The 21,044-nt window shown below is 36.3% G+C and overlaps 1 protein-coding gene across 1 annotated transcript; it reads left to right on the forward strand.

The window, feature by feature from the left end:
• Nucleotides 1–5,469: 5,469 nt before the first annotated feature.
• LOC117336138 (zinc transporter 1-like) lies at nucleotides 5,470–20,622 on the forward strand. The gene is made up of 9 exons (XM_033896522.1): nucleotides 5,470–5,613; nucleotides 8,376–8,555; nucleotides 9,529–9,757; nucleotides 11,170–11,373; nucleotides 13,063–13,210; nucleotides 13,360–13,403; nucleotides 13,848–13,927; nucleotides 14,940–15,128; nucleotides 15,442–20,622. The coding sequence occupies exons 2-9, from the start codon at nucleotides 8,379–8,381 to the stop codon at nucleotides 15,631–15,633; spliced, it is 1,263 nt and encodes a 420-aa protein (XP_033752413.1). The 5' UTR covers nucleotides 5,470–5,613; nucleotides 8,376–8,378; the 3' UTR covers nucleotides 15,634–20,622.
• Nucleotides 20,623–21,044: the final 422 nt, after the last annotated feature.

Genomic DNA, 21,044 nt, shown 5'->3' on the forward strand with positions numbered 1-21,044 from the left:
CGAATTACTGATGTGTATAAAGTAAATAGCGTAGAATTTCGTGGGTACCATCATATTTCCGATTGTATGATAAAATGCCATGTATCACTATAAAACATACCCCAGCCATGTCCTTACGCCCTTCGGGTAGATACTCCCCGTCGGATTTGTAGATACTCCCCGTCGGATTTGTAGATACTCCCCGTCGGATTTGTAGATACTCCCCGTCGGGTTCGTAACTTGCGGTATCACCCGGTGCATATCTTCTGTATTTTCTAAGTGGGTATAGACTGTATTAACTGCAGTACTTGTTGCATTTTTTCATCATAAAATTTTATCAAGACTTGTATTTTATCAATAAAACTTCATAATTAAAAAAATCTTACTGTGTCGACCTCTTTACACCCTGACTTTAAATTACTAGATATTATGATTAACAAGGCATCGTGAAAAATATAGCATAAGTTATTGTACAGTTTGCATCAAAACATTTTTGAATGAGGAGACTTCATTCTGTTTGTATTAGTCTAACTTTCCAAAATCTATGTGATGTTCTATTACAAACTTCCACATTATATTTCTCATTGTCTAGTGAGATAGCACTTTAAATCGGCAAAAGGTCCGGCCTATCACAAGAAGACATGGCACGAACATACCACAGCCTCCCAAAACACAAACACACACTCACCACACGCATGCATGTTGCACGCACGGGAGGCCGTCCTTAAATGACCTTAGCTGTTAATAGGACGTTAAACAAAATAAACCAAACCAAACCAATCATTGTCTAAAGCATACAGTGAGGACGTTAAGTATACCAAAATTCCCAGGAGAAAACAGACTTTGTAATTTGTTTGTGTGGAAAATGAAGCCTGTTTTTCACAACTTGTCCAATACCCACTCTCTTCAGATTAAAAACCTCGATGTTCATAATATATCTCAAATAATAGTCTAAGTGAGTGATTTTGCTTCTTGTTACGTCCTTGCTTCAAAAACAAAACCAAAACAAAACCAAAACCCAAAACATGCATAAAACAAAAGATAATATACATATACTTCGCAAGTTTTAAATGTAAATAGTTTATATAGTGATACGGTTGCCTTCTAGCCCTTTAGCTCAGTCTGTAAAGCGGCTGACTATTAAAACCGGGCGTCGGGGTTCGATCCCGGTAGAGGCACACTACTTGCTTTTCTGTTACATTTGGTGCCGTTGACCACTCCAAGTGCAAGCTATAGGAAAATGAGAGGCTTCATTGGGGATAAAACCTGGGTTAATGTGTGTTCGGGGCAGGTTTTAATTATAAATAGTGTACATAGTGATACGGCAGTCTTGCTTCTAGTGTCGGTGATTGGGGAATGTCCCTTTAGCTAATTATATAAGTCAGTAGAGCGGCGGACCAGTACGTAAGCAAGGGTCGCGGGTTCGATCCCTCTGCACTTTTACGTTGTTAGTAGATCTAGCATATGAAATGTGGCAGTAGAATAATTATGTCATTATGTAGTGTACATGTCATCACGGATATGATATATGCGATCATCTGGAATCCGACAATGCAAAGTGAAGACAATGTAAGACACATCAGGACAAACAATTAGAATTTCAGCCGATATACGTATAGATGTTCTTAGACTGTTATTCTCAGGTCCCTGTGTTTCCTTCTTGATTAACGGTGAGTGATTCAGGTGATTATAGCTGCGCCCTTCTGAGGCTTTGCCTTCATTCATATTAAGAGCGCAGCTCATCGCGCCCAAAGGGCGCGAGAGCGAAGCTCTCTTTCAGACAACACGTGTATAAGCTATATTTTCAATCAATTCTATAACCCCTTCAACTTTGAAATCGTGTCCCGCGGGAAAAGTCGCGCGCCTCCAGTAGAGGCAGCCATGTTTGAAATCTCATTCCCTACACGACGAGATCTGAAAGATTTCTCTCTCGTCGAAACAAATAACTGAAAGTTAGTTCAAATTACTTAATTCTTGAAATATCCACACAACCCATGTCAAAGGCCTGATTCATTTAAAAGTTACCATTTCTATTTTTCTTTTTACGGACGAGGTAAATGCATTTTGCGAATTAGATTGGCTTTAGATATTTCGTTGGTTACCTAAATCGGAACCCTCCCAATTTCCGTGCTGATCAAATTGGATGCGAGAGTAGAATAAGACTGGGTTATTTTTCTGCATATGTGCATTATATAGAACAGTTTTTAATTGTATTATCATTAGATAACATCATTTTATGCACAACTTTCCAGGTAACAACCGAAAACCTAGACTGGATTACCTGCCGTAGTTTTCTACTCTCCGCTAGGCTTCGCTTCGAAAACACAGTAGTAGTCATGAGCGCAGCGTAGCGGAGAGAAATGGTACTAAGGCAGGTAATCCAGTCTACCGAAAACCCTGAAATATTACTGAGTTGAACAACCCATTCAGAATGGTGTTGTATTGTCGTCAAGCGTCATAAGAAGTCAACGTCAATTCTCCGCGCATATATTTTACGAGTTTTTCATCGTCCAGATTTCTGTGAAATATGTGATATTTTACGGGAAACGAATAACTTCTGTATTTTCAAAGTGGGTATAGCAGGTCTCTGGGTATAGATTGTATTAACTGCAGTAGTTGCTTCATTTTTTTATCATGAAATTTCATCAAAACTAGTATTATATTAATACAATTTCATGATTTGTCCAATATGCACTCACTTCAGATTAAAAACCTGGATGCTTATAATATATCTCAAATAATAGTATAAGCGTGTGATTTTGCTTCTTGTTACTTCAACCACGGACTTAGATATACATGCTTTAACCTAAAAACAAAACCAAAACCCAACAGATGCATAAAATAAAAGATGATATAGATATACCTCGCAAGTTTTAATTGTAACTAGTTTATTGATACGATTGCCTTCTAGCTTCCTTTAGCTCAGTCAGTAAAGCAGCTGACCATTTAAGCCATCCAGGGGTCGCGGGCTCGTTCCCGATGGAGGCACACTACTTGCTTTTCTGTTACATCGGTTGACCATTCCAAGTGCCAGCTATAGGCCTAGGGAAATGAGAGGATTCGTCGGGGATAAAACCTGGGTTAATGTGTGTTCGGGGCAAACACGTTTGAAAAGTGAGGAATAGTGAGGCAGGTTTTAATTGTAAATAGTGTACATAGTGATTTCAAGTGGGGAAATTTTCCCTTAAGCTTATTCGGTAGAGCGACCGACCAGTAAGCAGAGGGTCGCGGGTTCAATCCCTCGTGGAGTCAATATATTCGCTTTCCTGTTGTAATGATCGTGTATTTGTTGCACGTATGGCAAGCCGTTTTAACATTTAATCCCATTTCCTCTTAAGGGGATGTTTTTTCACTTAAGTGAAAAAGGAATTTCACTTAAGTGAAAAAAACATAATGCAAATAATTTATTCACCTTAAGGTGAAAAGAATTTCACTTAAGTGAAATTCTTTTTCACTTAAGTGAAATAAAACATAATGCAAATAAATGTTAATATCCCTTAAGACAAAAAGAATTTCACTTAAGTGAAAAAAAATTATGTGCAGACATAATGCAAAATACTTGTCCCTTAAGTGAAATTCTTTTCATCTTAAGGTAAATAAAACTGACCATATGTCCATAAAGTCACTCTGTCCTCCTATCCACCCCATGGTATAATGGAATCAACCCCTTGGACCTGTCAACTAAGAAACAGCGTGAGTAAACTTTAACTTTGATACGTTCTTATCACTTATCATAAGGGAAATAAATAAAACATAGATTTAATGGAATTAAAACATAAGTGAAAGTAAATCATATGGGAAATAGTATTGATTTTACTAACAACAAATGAAGTAGAGAAAAGGTCTCGAATTGGTCAGAAATTAAACCCCCAATGCTTGGTCAATAGATGGACTAGTCCATATCTGATTCATGAGAGTGGGTGTCCGATTTACTCAACAACAGCATTTGCATTATGTTTATTTCACTTAAGTGAAAAAGATTTTCCCTTAAGATGATAAAATTTATTTCACTTAAGTGAAATTCTTTTTCACTTAAGTGAAATCAGAGACATATACTGTATATATGTCTCTGGTGAAATAAAACATAATGCAAAACAAGAAATATCTTTATAAAAGATAAACGGCATAGTTTTAATGCTGGTGGTTATAATGTAAAACTACTGGTGACCAAACCCCAACAAGGGCATAAAATGAAAGATATATAATTGTAAGTAGTTTATAGTGATACCATTGCCTTCTAGCATCGCGTTAGTCCCCTTTAGCTCAGTCGGTAAAGCAGCTGTGCAGTAAAGCCGGGGGTCGCGGTTCGATGTCGTTGGAGGCACATTACTTGCTTTTCTGTTACATCGGTTAAACACTCCAAATGCAAGCTATTTGAAAATGAGAGGCTTCAATGGGGATAAAACCTGGGTTAATGTGTGTTCGGGATGAACACGTTTGAAAAGTGAGTAGTGAGGCAGGTTTTAATTGTAAATTGTGTACATAGCGATTTCTAGTGGGGATTTCCCTTTAGCTCAGTCGGTAGAGCGTCGGACCAGTAAGCAGAGGGTCGCAGGTTCGATCCCCTGTGGCGACAATTATATTCGCATTCACGTTATATATGAAAATCTTGTTGTATCGTCTGCCCTTTTATGTTGTTAGTAGCATATGAAATGTGGCAGTAGAATAGTGATGCCAATATTCAGTGCACATGTCATCACGGACGGGATATGACATGTACGATCATTTGGAATCCAGCAAAGTAAGGACAATGAAAGTCACATCAGGACAAACAAAAAGAAAATGATATACATGTAGATGTAATACATTGTTAATTTTACAAGGTGTTTATATGTTGTTGGGTATTTTGTTTTTGTTTTTAAGGATGTATAATTTACAGTCTATATGACATTGTATTAGATTAGGACTTTATATTTGCCTAGTTTGTAGCATATTTTGCAGACGCGTTGTGTCATTTTTTTTAAATTAACATCCTCTCCCCCTCCCCCCCCCCCCCCCCCCCCCCCCCCCCCCCCCCCCTCAAAAAAAAAAAAAGAAGAAAATATGGTACATGTTCTTTGACTGTTATTCTCATGTCCCTGTGTTTCCTTCTTGATTAACGGTGAGTGAGTCAGGTGATTATAGCTGCGCTCTTCTAAGGCTTTGCCTTCATTCATATTACGGCTATGCCGAAAAATATTGAGGAAAAATCTACTGATGCACTTGTGATACGCCCCCTGTCATCGTTCAGTTTGGATATGGCCCCCATATACAAAGCATCTCCGAAACGTTGATGTACGTATATTTCACTTCCGGTATACTGCTTGTCCTGGTGCATAGGCCTGCTTTATTATGATCGTACTTTCAGCATGTCTTTGCTCCTTACTAACTACGAATACAAAAAACTATATTGTAATTAAGTTTGTCTTACTGATTTTTTTTTCATTCTTGAAAATACTTCCGGTCATCATCATGTCAAAGCGTCTTAGAAACATTGACAACGGAAGTTGAGTTTTCAATTAAAGCCAAACAAAAACGTACGGGTAGTGTGTAAATGTTGGAATGAGTGCAAAACTGCATACCATTTGGCAAATTTATGAACGGTGGGCCGCTGTTGCATCGAGACTTGGTTGAAACCGTTCAAATAGACATTTAGTAAGTATATTTTGCTTGATTTTACATACGATTTGTTGTTATAGTGTCTCTAAGCAGAAATCGTGATCAGCTGATACTGATATATGTATCTTATATTCGTAAGATTGAAAAGAAAATTGGGAAGGACAATTCGATCTCGTTGATGCCATTACGGCGCGGATTTGCCCCCGAGACTTGAAATTGTGATGACATGGAAGCAAAGCGGTTTGCAGACGACACGTATAGTTAACAATTTTCATGTTCTTTTGCGACAAAAACTGTGGTCATATGCTATCGTATGTTTATATAATTACTTCTTAGATATTCAGTTCCAGAAGTTGTTTATTCCTCAGATGAATTACTAGATTATCGACGTCACATGTCTTAATGATAACTAAAACTGCAAATTTCGGAATTTTGTTTAAATATGAAATAATTTCTATTGGGAATGGGGCCCATTAACGGCCCCAAAAAGGCAAGACTCAGGTTTTTTGAATGATTTTTTTTTCGGGCGAGTCAGGAACACCAGTTCGAAAATTTCTATTAACTACATTAATGAATATTTAGTAATACTCAAAATTTGAGTGGGTCCCACAGATACAACAGGAACCTGAGACTCAAATATCTAAAGCCCAAAAATCACTGAAATTTTGCTAAGACATATGTACTACATGTACATGTACCAGTCTCATATTGACGTCCATTGTTGACTAATTAACCACAATGCTTCCATATACGTAACTTGTGACAAATATGTTTGTTAGATAATCCATTTATATATAGCTACATGTTTGTTAGATAATCCATTTATATATAGCTACATTGTTTATGTCAATATGTAAACATATGAGCCAATCTGAAATTGCAGAGACATGTTTAGAGAGATAAGTAACATCGCTATTTCCCCGTACAAGTGGTGGCTCCCTTTATTTGTGACCACTCGAGCATATCCCTTATCGAGAGCGCCGGCCCTGTCCCCTATCAAACACACGCGAGCACAGGTAAATCGGGCTTTGCACATGTGTGTATCGATGTACTGGAACTTAATTGACATGTCCTGATTAATCCGCCATTACATCAGACCAAAACATTGTCATTTTAAATACACACAAAAAGCACATCGTTTTATTTTGGCCACTAAAAAAGTTACCACATTAACCAAAAACTATCAAACTTATGGGATATAGTCTTATTGATCATGCACATTGTTGTCATTTATCCGTATTTTCGAAAATCCATTGGGTCCTATTCGACATGTCCAAGTTTGTAATTAAGCAGCCATTACGTCAGACCAAAACATCGTCAATTTTAAACGCACACAAAAAGCACATCGTTTTATTTAGGACACTACAAAAGTTACCACATTAACCAAAAACTATCATACTTATGGGATATAGTCTTATTGATCATGCACATTGTTGTCATTTATCCGTATTTTCGAAAATCCATTGGGTCTTATCGACATGTCCAAGTTTTGTAATTAAGCAGCCATTACGTCCGACCAAAACATCGTCAATTTTAAACGCACACAAAAAGCACGTTTTATATAGGCCACTACAAAAGTTACCACATTAACCAAAAACTATCATACTTATGGAATATGGTCTTGTTTATCATGCACATTGTTGTCATTTATCCGTATTCTCGAAAACCCCATAGGGACTTTTCGAAAATTGGAGATTCCCGTCGATCTTTCCTGCTGTGTGCTTGACTTTCATACAAACACTTGGACAACAAATTGTGATATATTTCATATTGATGACACTTCTGCACTTTGATATTAATAAAATTAAAGCACATTATTGGATCTTGGTGATGATTTCAAATAGAAATTATTGATAATTATGTGCCTGGTTTTCACGATTTCTCTAATATGGCGTGAAGTGAAGACTGAACCGAGCGACCACAAAGGATTGTGGGAAGGTCAGGGGCCACTATGTTAACACAAGGGCAAATAAAGAGTTACCAATCTCTCTGTATATATATGTCTCTGGAAATTGTAAAGGCAAGTTATTCTTCGGTGTAAGAAAGGAAAAAGAAAACTATTTTAACAAGAGCACTGTATACATATGTACAGTATGTATATGATCATGTAATATATGCCTGTCTGACATTTTGAATTGACCAAGTCTGCAGGTTCTTTTAAGCATATGCTTGTTAGTATTGCAGCTTATATTAAATATATAATATATTGTTGTCAATGAATATTGAATATAATCGCAATGTATAAATTGATTAAAAACATTTCATTTCTAAATTTATACTTCATAAAATCCAAGGTTTAAAGTGCACCCCATCCCTTGGATGACACACATTTTATACAATAATAGAATTATAATATTAACATATATATATGTACTGAATATATATATTAATAATGGAACACTAAATACTAAGTAGTATTTCCTTTAATAATTATTTACAGCTCATGATCAGATAGATGGCTACTGAAACCATACACACGCATTCAAACAAGAAACTTACACAACAACTTAAACTTTAAAATGTAAAGTAAAAGAGTTCAGATTTCAGTTATTATGAAACATTTTTTTCCAACATTAGTTTTATTTTTTTTAAATTTTTATTTATTTATTTTAATTTACATTAAATGAAGATCAGCACACATCTTTGTTTTCATATACAAACTGTTGTATAATTGATATGGAATGTGCATTATCATATTTTTTTTAACTAAATGATAAATCTGCCATCACAACATGATGAACATCAGGTGAACGTCTATGTGTATTGTGTAGCTGAATGTTTTTTATTTCCTTTCCTAGAGAATGGGTCGTTACTCAGGGAAGACATGTCGACTGTTGACCATGTTGTCGATGACAGCCTCCTTCTTCTTGGTGGAGATTATTGTTGGTTATGTCACAAACTCCATCGCTCTTGTCGCCGACTCATTCCACATGTTGTCGGATGTTGTTTCACTAATAGTTGGATTTGCAGCAGTTCGGGTATGTATATGTAATGGTTATATGATTTAAAGCATTGATTATGTATCCTCATATATCCTTTGGTAAGCATAAAATTGAAAATAACTGAAATTTATATAATTTTATTCCAATTAAATTGCTTAATTTGTTGCTGAAGAAATAAATAAGATGACCCTCACCATCAAAACTAGAAGATTAACCAGTTTCTTTGAATCCAAAGTGAATATACTACAACCTGTCGCAGGGAACAAATTCATTTCAGTGTATGCCAAGTTAATGGTCAACATTAATTTTTTTTGTTAGTCCCCTGCCGTTTGAAAAACGGGGGGGACTATAGGTTTACCCTCCGTCTGTCCGTCCGTCTGTCTGTCACGCAATAGTTGTCCGGACAACTCCTTCTAAAGTACTACTCCGATTTTAACGAAACTTGGTATACATGATCAGTATAACATGTAGTTGTGCGTCCCATATTTTTTTCCCCGAAAAACCAATTTTCAAAATGGCCGCCGGCTTCTCATTGGTTGAAGCGTGTCCGGACACCTCCTAAAGTACTACTCCGATTTTAACGAAACTTGGTATACGTGATCAGTATAACACGTAGTTTAAAAAATGGGAAATAAATAGGTGCACTCCTGGGTCAGGCAGGGGACTTTGTATTGCTGTTGCAATACTATCCATCCTTGTTTGTATTTATTTAAGAGAGTGACTGATCAACATCTAAAAATGTTGCCAAAACCACTATATTCTTGTGGTCTTTTAATTTGTGTACAGTATGTCATTATTAAAACATGAGGAACCATGAGCTAATTGTTTCTGACCCTTTAGATTTACAGAACAAATAAACAAATGAAAAAGTGTGTTACCTACAACATTGGGGTAACATAAACATATTGAAATTATGATAAATGTTTTATACTGCATTGTATCAATACTATAGCCGTGACTGATATTTTAGAGGATTGAAGCTAGTAAATAATATTTTCTTAAATTTCAGATTTCCAAGTGGACTACCGAGAAGAATACATATGGCTGGGTGAGAGCTGAGGTGCTGGGTGCAATGGTCAATGCAGTGTTTCTAGTCGCTCTCTGTTTCTCCATCCTTGTCGAGGCGCTCAAGCGTCTGGTCGAAGTAGAAAAGATAGATGATCCGAAATTGATGCTCATTGTCGGGGGACTGGGTCTCCTTATAAATATAATTGGATTGATACTCTTTCATGACCATGGTAAGGAACTACTCAAGTAGCTGGGCATCAACATAAATACTCAATTGTATTAAATTGGAGCAGCCATAAAGCACTGGAGGATATTTTTAGTTGCATTCTTACTTAAACTTATCTTAGATTTCAAATATCATGATAATGATATGTATAATATATATATGTATGCAAGATGTCTTCAAATGTTTCTTCTAGACTGTTATAAATATTTCAAACTAATGTTTTTGTGAATCAGTGTTTATTACTCCACAGGTATTTCAAATTGATATGCAGCTTTTGAAGTTTAGAACTGAATATTTTTGGAAATTAACATTTACTACAGATGCTGACATGGTTAAATATTGTTTAGCCCACCATTTATGTAATTGTTTTTTTCTTCTATATTTTATAAATATTACAGGGTTCACTCTAGGGTGCAATTTTGCAAAATTCTGGCTGTATTTTCATAGAAATCACAATAAAGTCAGTAGTAATACGAGTAAAAAATCGCCCATGCAAAAAAAACATATTATATGGTCCCTTCATCAATCAATGTTACTAATTTAAGTCTGGAACTATTCCGGGTGTATAAAATCCTATGTGCACCTATCATAGTCACCACAGCGCTTGTAGCCTTTAGAAGTCGCATCTAAACGTTTTGATGACGAAGGCGCGATGAGGTGTCTTCTGTAAATGTAGCAAAAAAACATGTGAACTGAGGTAACGATCATGGCTTCAGTTGCCGATATTATCGCAGAATGAGATGATGATATTATGTTTTAAGATTTTGAATGTGATGGTACATGTATACCATTCAATACGTATTTAGAAGAATTGTTGCGAGATTTGACTGACAATATCGGATAGGTTACCCCTGAGACTTGGGAATACAATGTACAAATTTTACCATGAGGCTGTGTCGTAAAGTGTAACGTCAATATTTACGTGTTTGAATACTTGATGCCAAACCTGAAAATATTTACTATTCCAAATTGGGTTTCAAAGACATTTTGAAACAACAAATCATAAATACTATATGTCGCCCTGTGTATTTATTTTCGCCCCACATTCATGATGTCGGCCTGACTGAATATTTCTGCAACAGGTTATTTCAATACTTTTATTATTAGACACATTATTATACAGTTATATAGGTTTATCTACTAAATTATGTATTAACCTAAATCTAGCAGTGAGAAAAATTTCCATTCATATCTCCAAAATCGTATTGAAATTAGGGAGGAGAGATTTGTTTTCTCACTGTGCCTGAGGTCTGGGGTAAACCCTGTATTACCTAGTTAATTTTTGGTTTTTACTTACAACTTCATTTTCAACTTACGGATAGGATATGTATGTTTTTCTCAAAAGTTTCCTAATGCAGTTTTTATCAAGCCTTCTCATTGCCTCATTGTTCATGATTTATTTGTCCGCTTTCGTAGGTCACTCTCACGGAGGAGGAGGGCATTCACATGGAGGAGGACATGGTCACTCACATGGAAAAAAGTATAAACGAGAGGAGGAATCCCTGGTGAAGAAGGGTGGAGCCTCGATAGCTAACAGAGACACTATTGGGTCCAACATGCATCACACTAGTCATATATCTAACATGTCCATAGTGTCCATAGATATAGACAGTGATAATGGTGAGAGCTTGTCTTTTATACTTATCATCATACAATGTTAATTGTTCATTGTACCAAACATCTAATTAGTGAAACATCCGAGACTGTTAATGTCACATTCTTCCACTCAGGACTTTGACAATGCTTCTCAATCTCATTTGTATAATATCTCACCTTAATTTTGTACGATTTTTTGTATTACTTCAAACAACGCTTAAAAAAGAAGGAGACCTCATACTAATCACCCTCAGTCCAATGTACTGATCATGGAAGTAATTCTGTTCACCTAGTAGATGGAAGTCGACTGTGTTACTGCTAGAGATGTCACTCGACCACCCAAATCTACCCATTGTTATTGCTCTTACCACTTGAAAATCTTGGTTTATCAGAATAGCATTTTCCCTCATCTATGTAAGGTGCTGGTTAGTCAACATCTCTAGATTATTGTCATTTAAATTTTCGAAATCTGTGATAAAAATGTACACTCAGAAAATCATATAACATAGTTGTGTAGAATCTGCCATCAAGTGGGGATGTTCAGGGCCGCAAAACATCCCTCAGTTAAATCAGGGCCGCGATACATCCCACAGTTAAATCAGGGCCGCGATACATCCCTCAGTTAAATCAGGGCCGTGATACATCCCTCAGTTAAATCAGGGCCGCGATACATCCCTCAGTTAAATCAGAGCCGCGATACATCCCTCAGTTAAATCAGGGCTGCGATACATCCCTCAGTTAAAACTTAAATCAGGGCCGCGATACATCCCTCAGTTAAATCAGGGCCGCGATACATCCCTCACTTAAATCAGGGCCGCGATACATCCCTCAGTTAAATCAGGGCCGCGATACATCCCTCAGTTAAAACTTAAATCAGGGCCGCGATACATCCCTCAGTTAAATCAGGGCCGCGATACATCCCTCAGTTAAAACTTAAATCAGGGCCGCGATACATCCCTCAGTTAAATCAGGGCCGCGATACATCCCTCAGTTAAATCAGGGCCGCGATACATCCCTCAGTTAAATCAGGGCCGCGATACATCCCTCAGTTAAATCAGGGCCGCGATACATCCCACAGTTAAATCAGGGCCGCGATACATCCCTCAGTTAAATCAGGGCCGCGATACATCCCTCAGTTAAATCAGGGCCGCGATACATCCCTCAGTTAAATCAGGGCCGCGATACATCCCTCGGTTAAATCAGGGCCGCGATACATCCCTCGGTTAAATCAGCGTCAGCTTACTTATATTATAACCTCCAGTGAAGATCCCTGATGTAAAGTCTCTCAAGGGAAGCTGAGAAACAGGTCGTTCTGATCAGGGGAAGCTGAGAAACAGGTCGTTCTGATCAGGGGAAGCTGAGAAACAGGTCGTTCTGATCAGGGGAAGCTGAGAAATGAGCCAGTCTCTGCTGTCACGGTGGTATCCTTGGCTTGGAAAGGAAACTTTAACTTCATTGTTCTGGATGGCATGTGACCGGCCTTTATATGTTGTTCAGTTAGGTAGCCACCAACTACTACAAGGAGACTCCCTTTCAAAATTACCTGTCTATCCATGGGTTAATAAACCCATCAAACAAAGCCATCTTATAACAAAGTTAAACAAATAAAGAATTTCAAACGTGCCTGATATATAGAGTATTAATGGGTCCCCAAAGGAAATCTTACTTTCAAACTGCCTTCATCACCGCCTTTTATGATTTATTTTTATATAGCTGGTCCATCCAGTGCTCAGCTGAACATGAGGGGAGTATTTCTACATGTACTGGGAGATGCTCTGGGCTCAGTGGTGGTTGTTGTGTCCGGATTGGTCATCTGGTTTGTAGAAGATGACTGGAAGTATTATGTGGATCCTGCTATGAGGTAAATCCAGTTTTAATGATATTTACAAATATATTTATTACATATATCATTAAATACAGTTCTTTTGAGGTTATTTTGGAAAAGGGAAGCAAACTGTGAAATTCGTGCCATGTTTGACTAATATCTTATGTTTCTAATATTCTTTTCAGTGTTGCAATGGTTGTAATCATCCTTGCTACAACAATACCATTATGTAAGTACAGAGTCTGCTGATTTTTACAAAGATTAAGTATGAGAAGTTCAGACCACCTAACTGTGGTTTACTTTTGGTGTCTGTCATGTTTTATCATCGAAATCTTTCCCTATCGTGGTTGGGCAATTTGGCAGTTTAATTAAGTTTGATAACTAAAAAAAAGGGGGGGATAATAAATAATCATCAATTTGAAATTATTGGAAAGAAAAAAAGTTCTACTAAAGTTGCTTATATACAAATATTGCTAAAGATCATTAACTTAATACGTCCACCATTTTCTCTCTCATAATTGCATGTTATTTTCAAGTACAATTTTGACTATTGCCACTGGCACCAAATCTTCTTGCAATAGACCACTTAATTCTGGTATCTTTTAGTCAGTGGATAATGAATAAAAAATTTACAAAAATGTGAGACCTGTTATTTGTTTTATTTTTGTTCCAGTGAAAGAGTCTGGGTATATACTTCTACAAGCTGTGCCAGATCACATACAACTGAGGGAAATAGAACAGAAAATCAAAAAGGTAATCTGGCCAAGGTTTATCAATATCCTCTACAGCAGCTAACCACCATTGTCTATTACTGCATGAGCTATATAAACCGAAGAACCGCGGCTCAACATCGTCGGTTCGGTTTGTATATTCCGGATTTCGGTTCAATTCGCTTCTAAAATTATTCAATGCTTAGTTATTGCAAAATATTTGTCTCGGTCAACCAGACGCTTGTTGTCTGCCCACGTAATGATCATGCGGCTAGCTTACTGTGACTTATACAATGGCGGCGAATACGAGGCATATGTCAAAGGTGTGGGATTATTTCCAATTAAAACCAGAACCTGACGACAAAAATAAGAAATCAACCGTGTGTAACTTGTAGGGAAACACCTTTAAATATAAGCACGGCACTACATCTACTATATCATTATCTTAAGCGGAAGCATGGGGTGCAATTAGGAGATCAGCCAAGATCCAAAACCAATGTCGATGTTCTAAACGAGAAAAAAAAAGATCCAAGTCAGGTTGGTCACCGTCGGCTGCTTTAACAGTCGGAAGAATTTACTTGTAGTGTCACATTAATCTTGTTAACATGAACATAGATTCTAAACACAAATAGTGTAAAATGACTTATATATTGAATATACATTGTGTATATGGAGCCGAAAAAAACAGAAAACAGAAACAGAAAAAACCGAACTGAACCGAACCGAATAAATCCTGAACCGTCCCACCCCAATGAACATTATCTTCTGATTCTGACCTACCAGAGTTACTGCCCTTGGTTTTTTCCCGATCATATTCTCTATCAGTATGATATATAGCAATATTTAGCTTGACAGCCATTGGGGGTCAAAAATGTTCGTCTCATAATGCTTTGAATTTTTTATGTCTAGATAGAATGAAAATTCTGTTTGCTGCCCCTCGTTACCTTATTTTTTGTGTGTCTTCCCTATTCTGTTTTTCGACCATTAATAATTCCTAGAGATTTTCTGTGTATATGATATAAATGTAATAAAAAAATTGATTAAAACTTTTGTAGATTGATGGTGTAACAGACATACATGAATTCCATGTATGGCAGCTAAGTGGTAACAAACTGATTGCATCTATACATATGCCAATGCAAACTTCGAATGTTGAGGAATTTGATGCCATAGCTGTGAAAGTGAAAAATGTGTTCCACAGAGTCGGGATCCACTCCTGCACAATACAGCCTGAGTTTGGGGAGGTAATATTTCTTCACTGGTAGTCTGTGTCCAGCAAACTTTTTATCACATACATTGTAAATCCACTCGCTAAAGCAGAAAATAACTTTATTCAAATTTCTGCTTATTCATAATTAAGTGTAAATTTCAAAAATTCAGTTCAACCTAATTATGTTAAAATCCTCTTATAACTTTTGGAAGGAAAAACAACAATAAGTGTTATCAACAAGTTTTTACTGCACTTGGAAATAAAACTGTAGGCAACTACAATAGTGAAATAAAAATTAAGAATAGGAACTTTTTATTTAGATGTTTTTGTTGTTTCATTAATTGAAGGCCAAAGAGGAGAGCATCCGTCCCTGTCGATTAGAGTGTGGACCTGACAAGACCTGTCATCCGGATACCTGCTGCTCCCAGCGAAAAACCATGAAAAAACAAGATGGAAATTCCAAGTCTACCACAGGTGTACAGATGTCTTCTCTTACAGAAATCGAAGAGACAGAAATAACATCGCGTGGAGCAGTATGACACAATATTTCTCCGGACTTAGTTCAATAATGTACCAAAAATATAAAACAAAACTTGGGTTTTAATATTGTCTCTACAATAGCAGCCATTCGAACAGATCACTTCTCAAAGTGTTTGAAATCTGCAGAGTTTGTAATATTTTTTGTTTTTCACATGGTTATGAAAAGTTAAGAACTATTATATGAGTTATGGATAAAATGATTGGAGTAATTATACAGTGACATTTCCAGCATTATTGGTAGCATGTTCTGCTATTTATTGTATAGCATGGGATGTTTGTCTTTTATTTATATTCACAGTTTTCGTGGTTGTTATGGAACCTAAATAATAAGTACAGCAAAATTGGATGAAACACTTCTAAAACTACCCACAACGTTTGTACCATTTTAATAACTTGAAATCAGGAACGAAATTGCCCACGATAATTTCATGTTTTACGGTATAATTTTTGAAAATGTTTCTTCATGGCTGAGATTATGACAGTTTTACAGGATGAAAGTTCAATATACATATCAAATTCAATATCAAAGTTTTTTTGTATTTATTCAAGAGCATTCTGTTATTAAGACCCCTCCATTTCACCATAGTTTGGTTTGTTATGGTCTTTGATAAAAGTCACACTTTTCTATGTGCACTTCATCTGTTTTTGTTTCTTTTTTTTCAATAATCTTGAGGATACATTCCAAAAACCAAATTACACAAAGAGAAACGTCTCATTGTTTACAAATCCTACATTGTCTGCACTGCCCGACACGAAGGCTTTATTCTGTGTTTTTTGTGTTTTTGTAGTTGTTTTATGTTTAAATTGATCAGATATGATAAAACAACACAGTCAATACGAGGTATGAATGTATGTTTCCGAAAAAAAAGGCATGTTGCGGAGAAGACTTCAGCTTTCACTTTGTCAGTGCAATCGTGATCGCTGCTTGGATATGCTGCCATGACAATGACCAAGACTGTGGTTTTACCAGTGTTGAATCAACAAACTTGAACAATTACAACCGAACACTTCTACACTATACCTTATATCTGGAACTTATCTGTAAATAATCAATTGAATTGAAAACGGTCCATTCTATTCATCTATCAGCATTTGTTTGTTTATATATGCAGAGTTTGATACTTAAAACACTGAAGAGTTCCAATACCGGACCATGGACATTAACACTTGCTCTATAAATCGTCCTAGAGCATCCGGTTATCCAAAATCAATACTTATAAAACAGATCAGAGCGTGAAGATATTTGTATGTGAACAACGAAAAGTGCTGTACCTTCTTATGAAATTAGTCAATTAATTGGCACTTTGTCAATTAATGCCAGTTTCTAACATCGTTTAATAACTCTACATGTATAAATAGAAGAATGTACAGCAAGTGTATCACGTTTATTTCTACGAAAAATATTTTAATCGGGTGCTCTGGCCATACTTTCGTGCCGGTCACATGGCCACTCGAGACCACAAGGACTGGAGAAAACATCCAGATAAGGACGTTGAACATTGAAAATGCATGAAACTGAGGAGGAATTATTAAATAATGTATTTATTTTAAAACATAATGATTTTTGTTCTGTTCAATAAAAATTATTGTAAATGCAACATTAACCCACATGCGTTGTATCAGAAGATCTGGAATTTGAGGATTTCAACAGCGTATTTATAAAAGGTGTTGCTGGAGAAGTCTGATAACTGATAAAGAACTGACATCAGGTGTCAACTATTTCAGTCGCTTATAAATAATATACAACGTTTAAGGTGATTTAGTTTTCTTAATGATCTAACTGGTAAACTTTCTACTTAAACATGAAATGTGCAGGAGAACGTTTTTTTTTTTTCTTAATATATGTTTAATTCAAAGATTACTTATTGATAAGTGCTTTACCTCTCATTTCATGCTGTTTACCAATATGTTGAATATTTTAGTAAATTATGATATATAAATGTACCTTGTAATATTAAAAACAAAAAAAATGTGAAAAATCTGGCTGGAAGCCTTGTAAGCTGAACTGCAAGTACATACAAAGTGAAGACACAACTGTTATTTGTTTTTGTATGGTTGTAACAGTGACATAATTTCTTTTATCATTCCAGATTATTTTTTGTCTGGCAGCTAAATAAGTTATTAGTTTTTCTGTTTTTGCTTAATTCTTTATACCTGATAAATCGTAGATACCTAAATCTGGGCACTATTTCAAGGCAAGAATGAAACATTTTTTACTCATCATCTCGCCTCCCCTATCAACGGAAATCTATAAAACCCATTATTACTGCTGCTATTTTGTGTGTGAGTGGGGTGGGGGTGGGGCCTCATTAATGCTATCCAGATAGTATATTTATAGAATAGGTACAAAACAGGAATCCTGTTAAGTTTGCGGATTAGAGAAACCGGGTCACAGAGAATAATGTATGTGCCTTTCTTCCGAGACACAAGCTGAGGGATGAATATGTATACACTTATACACTGTACATAAACATATATGTGATGAGAAAGGATGGTGTGTCAAGGGACTTTTGGGCATTTTTTTTTTTTTTTTTTTTCTAGCTGTGAAATCCCAATTGCGCTTCCATCCAGGCCAACAAGAGTGATGAATACAAGTTTATAAACCTTGATATTTACTTGTTGTAAAATTGTGTATTTATTTGTTAAACAAATCCTGTCAGATAGGAAAAGACGTTCTTTATAGCATAATTTCTGAAAGCTTTGTGAAAGCAAATTGGTTTATATGTAGGTCTGTGTTTTGATTAATAAACGATTTTAAAATAATTTATTTTAATTTTAGACCAGTCATGTATATATACAGTGTATATATATATGAAGTGCTTGTTTATACATATTTGCATTTGAAGGGCCTGATTATAATATTATGTAAATGGCTGACCTTTTTAAAAAGTACTTGTGAAGGGCCTGCTTTTATTTACTGATACAACCTTAATATGTGACTGTTTACTTTACGGGTTGTGTTGGCCTTGGACCAAAAATATTGGTTGAGGGTAAACTTGTGTCGCAATAAATATATTAATATGCATGTTCAATCTTTATTGTTTCTAGTGCCAGGTCATAAGTGAGGAGTTTAACAGCTGTATGGTTATGCTCTCTTGTAATGTATCTATTATGGGGATGAAGATTGTTGATATTTTTGTTATTATCTAGTTCAAAATCTGTTTACTTTTTGTGAATTTAGTCATTTAAAACATCCAGATGCCAAATTTTCAAGTGGTGTTTTTTGTGTTTATAAAACATTTGGTTTCTAGCGTTTGCGTCACAATTATTCTGTCATGAAATTAGTCTTCTTAGACTGACATTACTTTTATAAGTTTCGAAAAATTTCTATCAAAGTACAAAAACTGAGTGAAATGGTGCTATGGTTTCAACAATTCAGCAGCTAATTCTGCTTCTTTTTCTTTTTTTTTTTTTTTATTTGGAATTTCACATTCCTTCACTTGTTTTATTAAATAATATGCCTTATTCCAAACAAATTATTTGTCAATTCTTAATGCCTGTGACTCATTTCTGTAAATATCAATTTGAACATATTATCAGTAACTGTGTTGACTCAGATGTGTATGATAAGTGTTATTGTAAATACATTGATGTGAACATTGATAAGTTATCACCAGATAGATATTGTCAACAGAACAAATGTACATTTTTTTTAGTATTTATATATATTTTTATCAGTAATGATATTTTGGTGTTCATATTGACCAACTCATTGTGGTGTACATTTTCTATCTGTCCTTCTGGTAAACAGTTATCCAACTTATAATTACAGCTTTGAGTACTGCTTAAAAATGTCCCATCATTTTTGACACCAGGGCCACAGGGGCTTGAAAACCTCACCCTCACTATAAAGTTACCCGTCACTATCACTATAGATACCACAGGGGCCTGACAACCTCACCCTCACTATAAAGTTACCCGTCACTTTCGCTATAAAGTTACCACAGGGGCTTGACAACCTCATTATAAAGTTAACCATCACTATAGTTACCACAGGGGCCTGGCAACCTTGCCCTCACTATAAAGTTACCAGTCACTATCACAATAGTTACCACAGGGGCCTGACAATCTTGCCCTCACTACAAAGTTACCTCAGGGACCTAGTACTATTACTGTAAACTTGGGACCTGATACTCTTAGTTGTGTTACCACAGGGATCTGACATCTTCACTAAGGTTTGTTTGTTTTTGTTTAACGTCCTATTAACAGCCAGGGTCATTTAAGGACATGCCAGGTTTTAAAGGTGGAGGAAAGCCAGAGTACCCGGAGAAAAACCACCGGCCTACGGTCAGTACCTGGCAACTGCCCAACGTAGGTTTCAAACTCGCAACCCAGAGGTGGAGGGCTAGTGTTAAAGTGTCCGGACACCTTAACCACTCGGCCACCGCAGCCCTCTTCACTAAGGTTACAACAAGGGCAACAAGGACATCCTCACAATAATGACCCCTCAGGGACCTGACATCTAACTTGAGTTATCACTGGGCCTAACATCCTCGTTTTAAAATTACCATAAGGGCCTGGCTCCCTATTTCTACCAGGACTTGACATTCTTGCTATAGTCTTACCATAGTGGCCTATGATGGTTATACACGTAGTCTTCCACATTTACCACTTCATTTTGTCATGCTCTGTGATGTTTGAAATTCTGCATGAGCGCTTTCATTCATTACGCAGATGCTTTACATTGTTAGGGGCCGCGGTGGCTGAGTCTCGACACTTTATCACTAGCCCTCCACCTCTGGGTTGCGAGTTCGAAACCTTCATGGGGCAGTTGCCAGGTACTGACCGTAGGTTGGTGGTTTTTCTCCGGGTACTCCAGCTTTCCTCCACCTCCAAAACCTGGCACGTCCTTAAATGGCACTGGCTGTTAATAGGTTGTTAAACAAAAACAAACAAACATTGTTAGGCTTACCTGGTTGCCTACATTATAAAGTAACAAAGTAAATGTAAAACGTCTGAAGATATAATGAAAGTGTTTTACAGATCAATGTGCTTTTATTATTTATATTTTTTTCTACCACAATACCCTGTGTTATTCAACTCTCAGACCATCAGTTAATCATTACAGCTGTTGATTAACAATCTGTTTATACCACACGTGGTATAAACTCTGTACGCATTTCGATTGGCTTACACGGTGAACTTTGACCCAAGATGCAATTGTTATTGACGTCATCAATAATCTAATGACGTCACGTCACCGGTACACTTTATTTGCATTCGCGAAAGTATACTTGGCCACGTTTCTCTTTGATTCAAGCCAATATTATTGTGGTAGAAACAGGTCACACGACTCGAAATTGTTGGATATGGAATTTATTTCACACTCGTAAGTTATTTTTTAAAAGTTTCAAAAAACACTCGCTAAAGCTCGTGTCTTTTGTAACTTTTAAAAAATAACTTACTCGTG

The sequence above is a fragment of the Pecten maximus genome, chromosome 10 (genome assembly GCF_902652985.1).
Source record: "Pecten maximus chromosome 10, xPecMax1.1, whole genome shotgun sequence".
Classification (NCBI taxonomy): domain Eukaryota; kingdom Metazoa; phylum Mollusca; class Bivalvia; order Pectinida; family Pectinidae; genus Pecten; species Pecten maximus.

What these genes read in the sequence shown, in the direction of transcription:
- LOC117336138 (XM_033896522.1), top strand. Translation starts at nt 8,379, where the DNA reads ATGGGTCGTTACTCAGGGAAGACATGTCGACTGTTGACCATGTTGTCG. An exon ending in AGATATAGACAGTGATAATG is followed by an intron (nt 11,374 to 13,062) that starts GTGAGAGCTTGT and finishes ATTTTTATATAG; the next exon opens with CTGGTCCATCCAGTGCTCAG. An exon ending in TAGAACAGAAAATCAAAAAG is followed by an intron (nt 13,928 to 14,939) that starts GTAATCTGGCCA and finishes AAACTTTTGTAG; the next exon opens with ATTGATGGTGTAACAGACAT.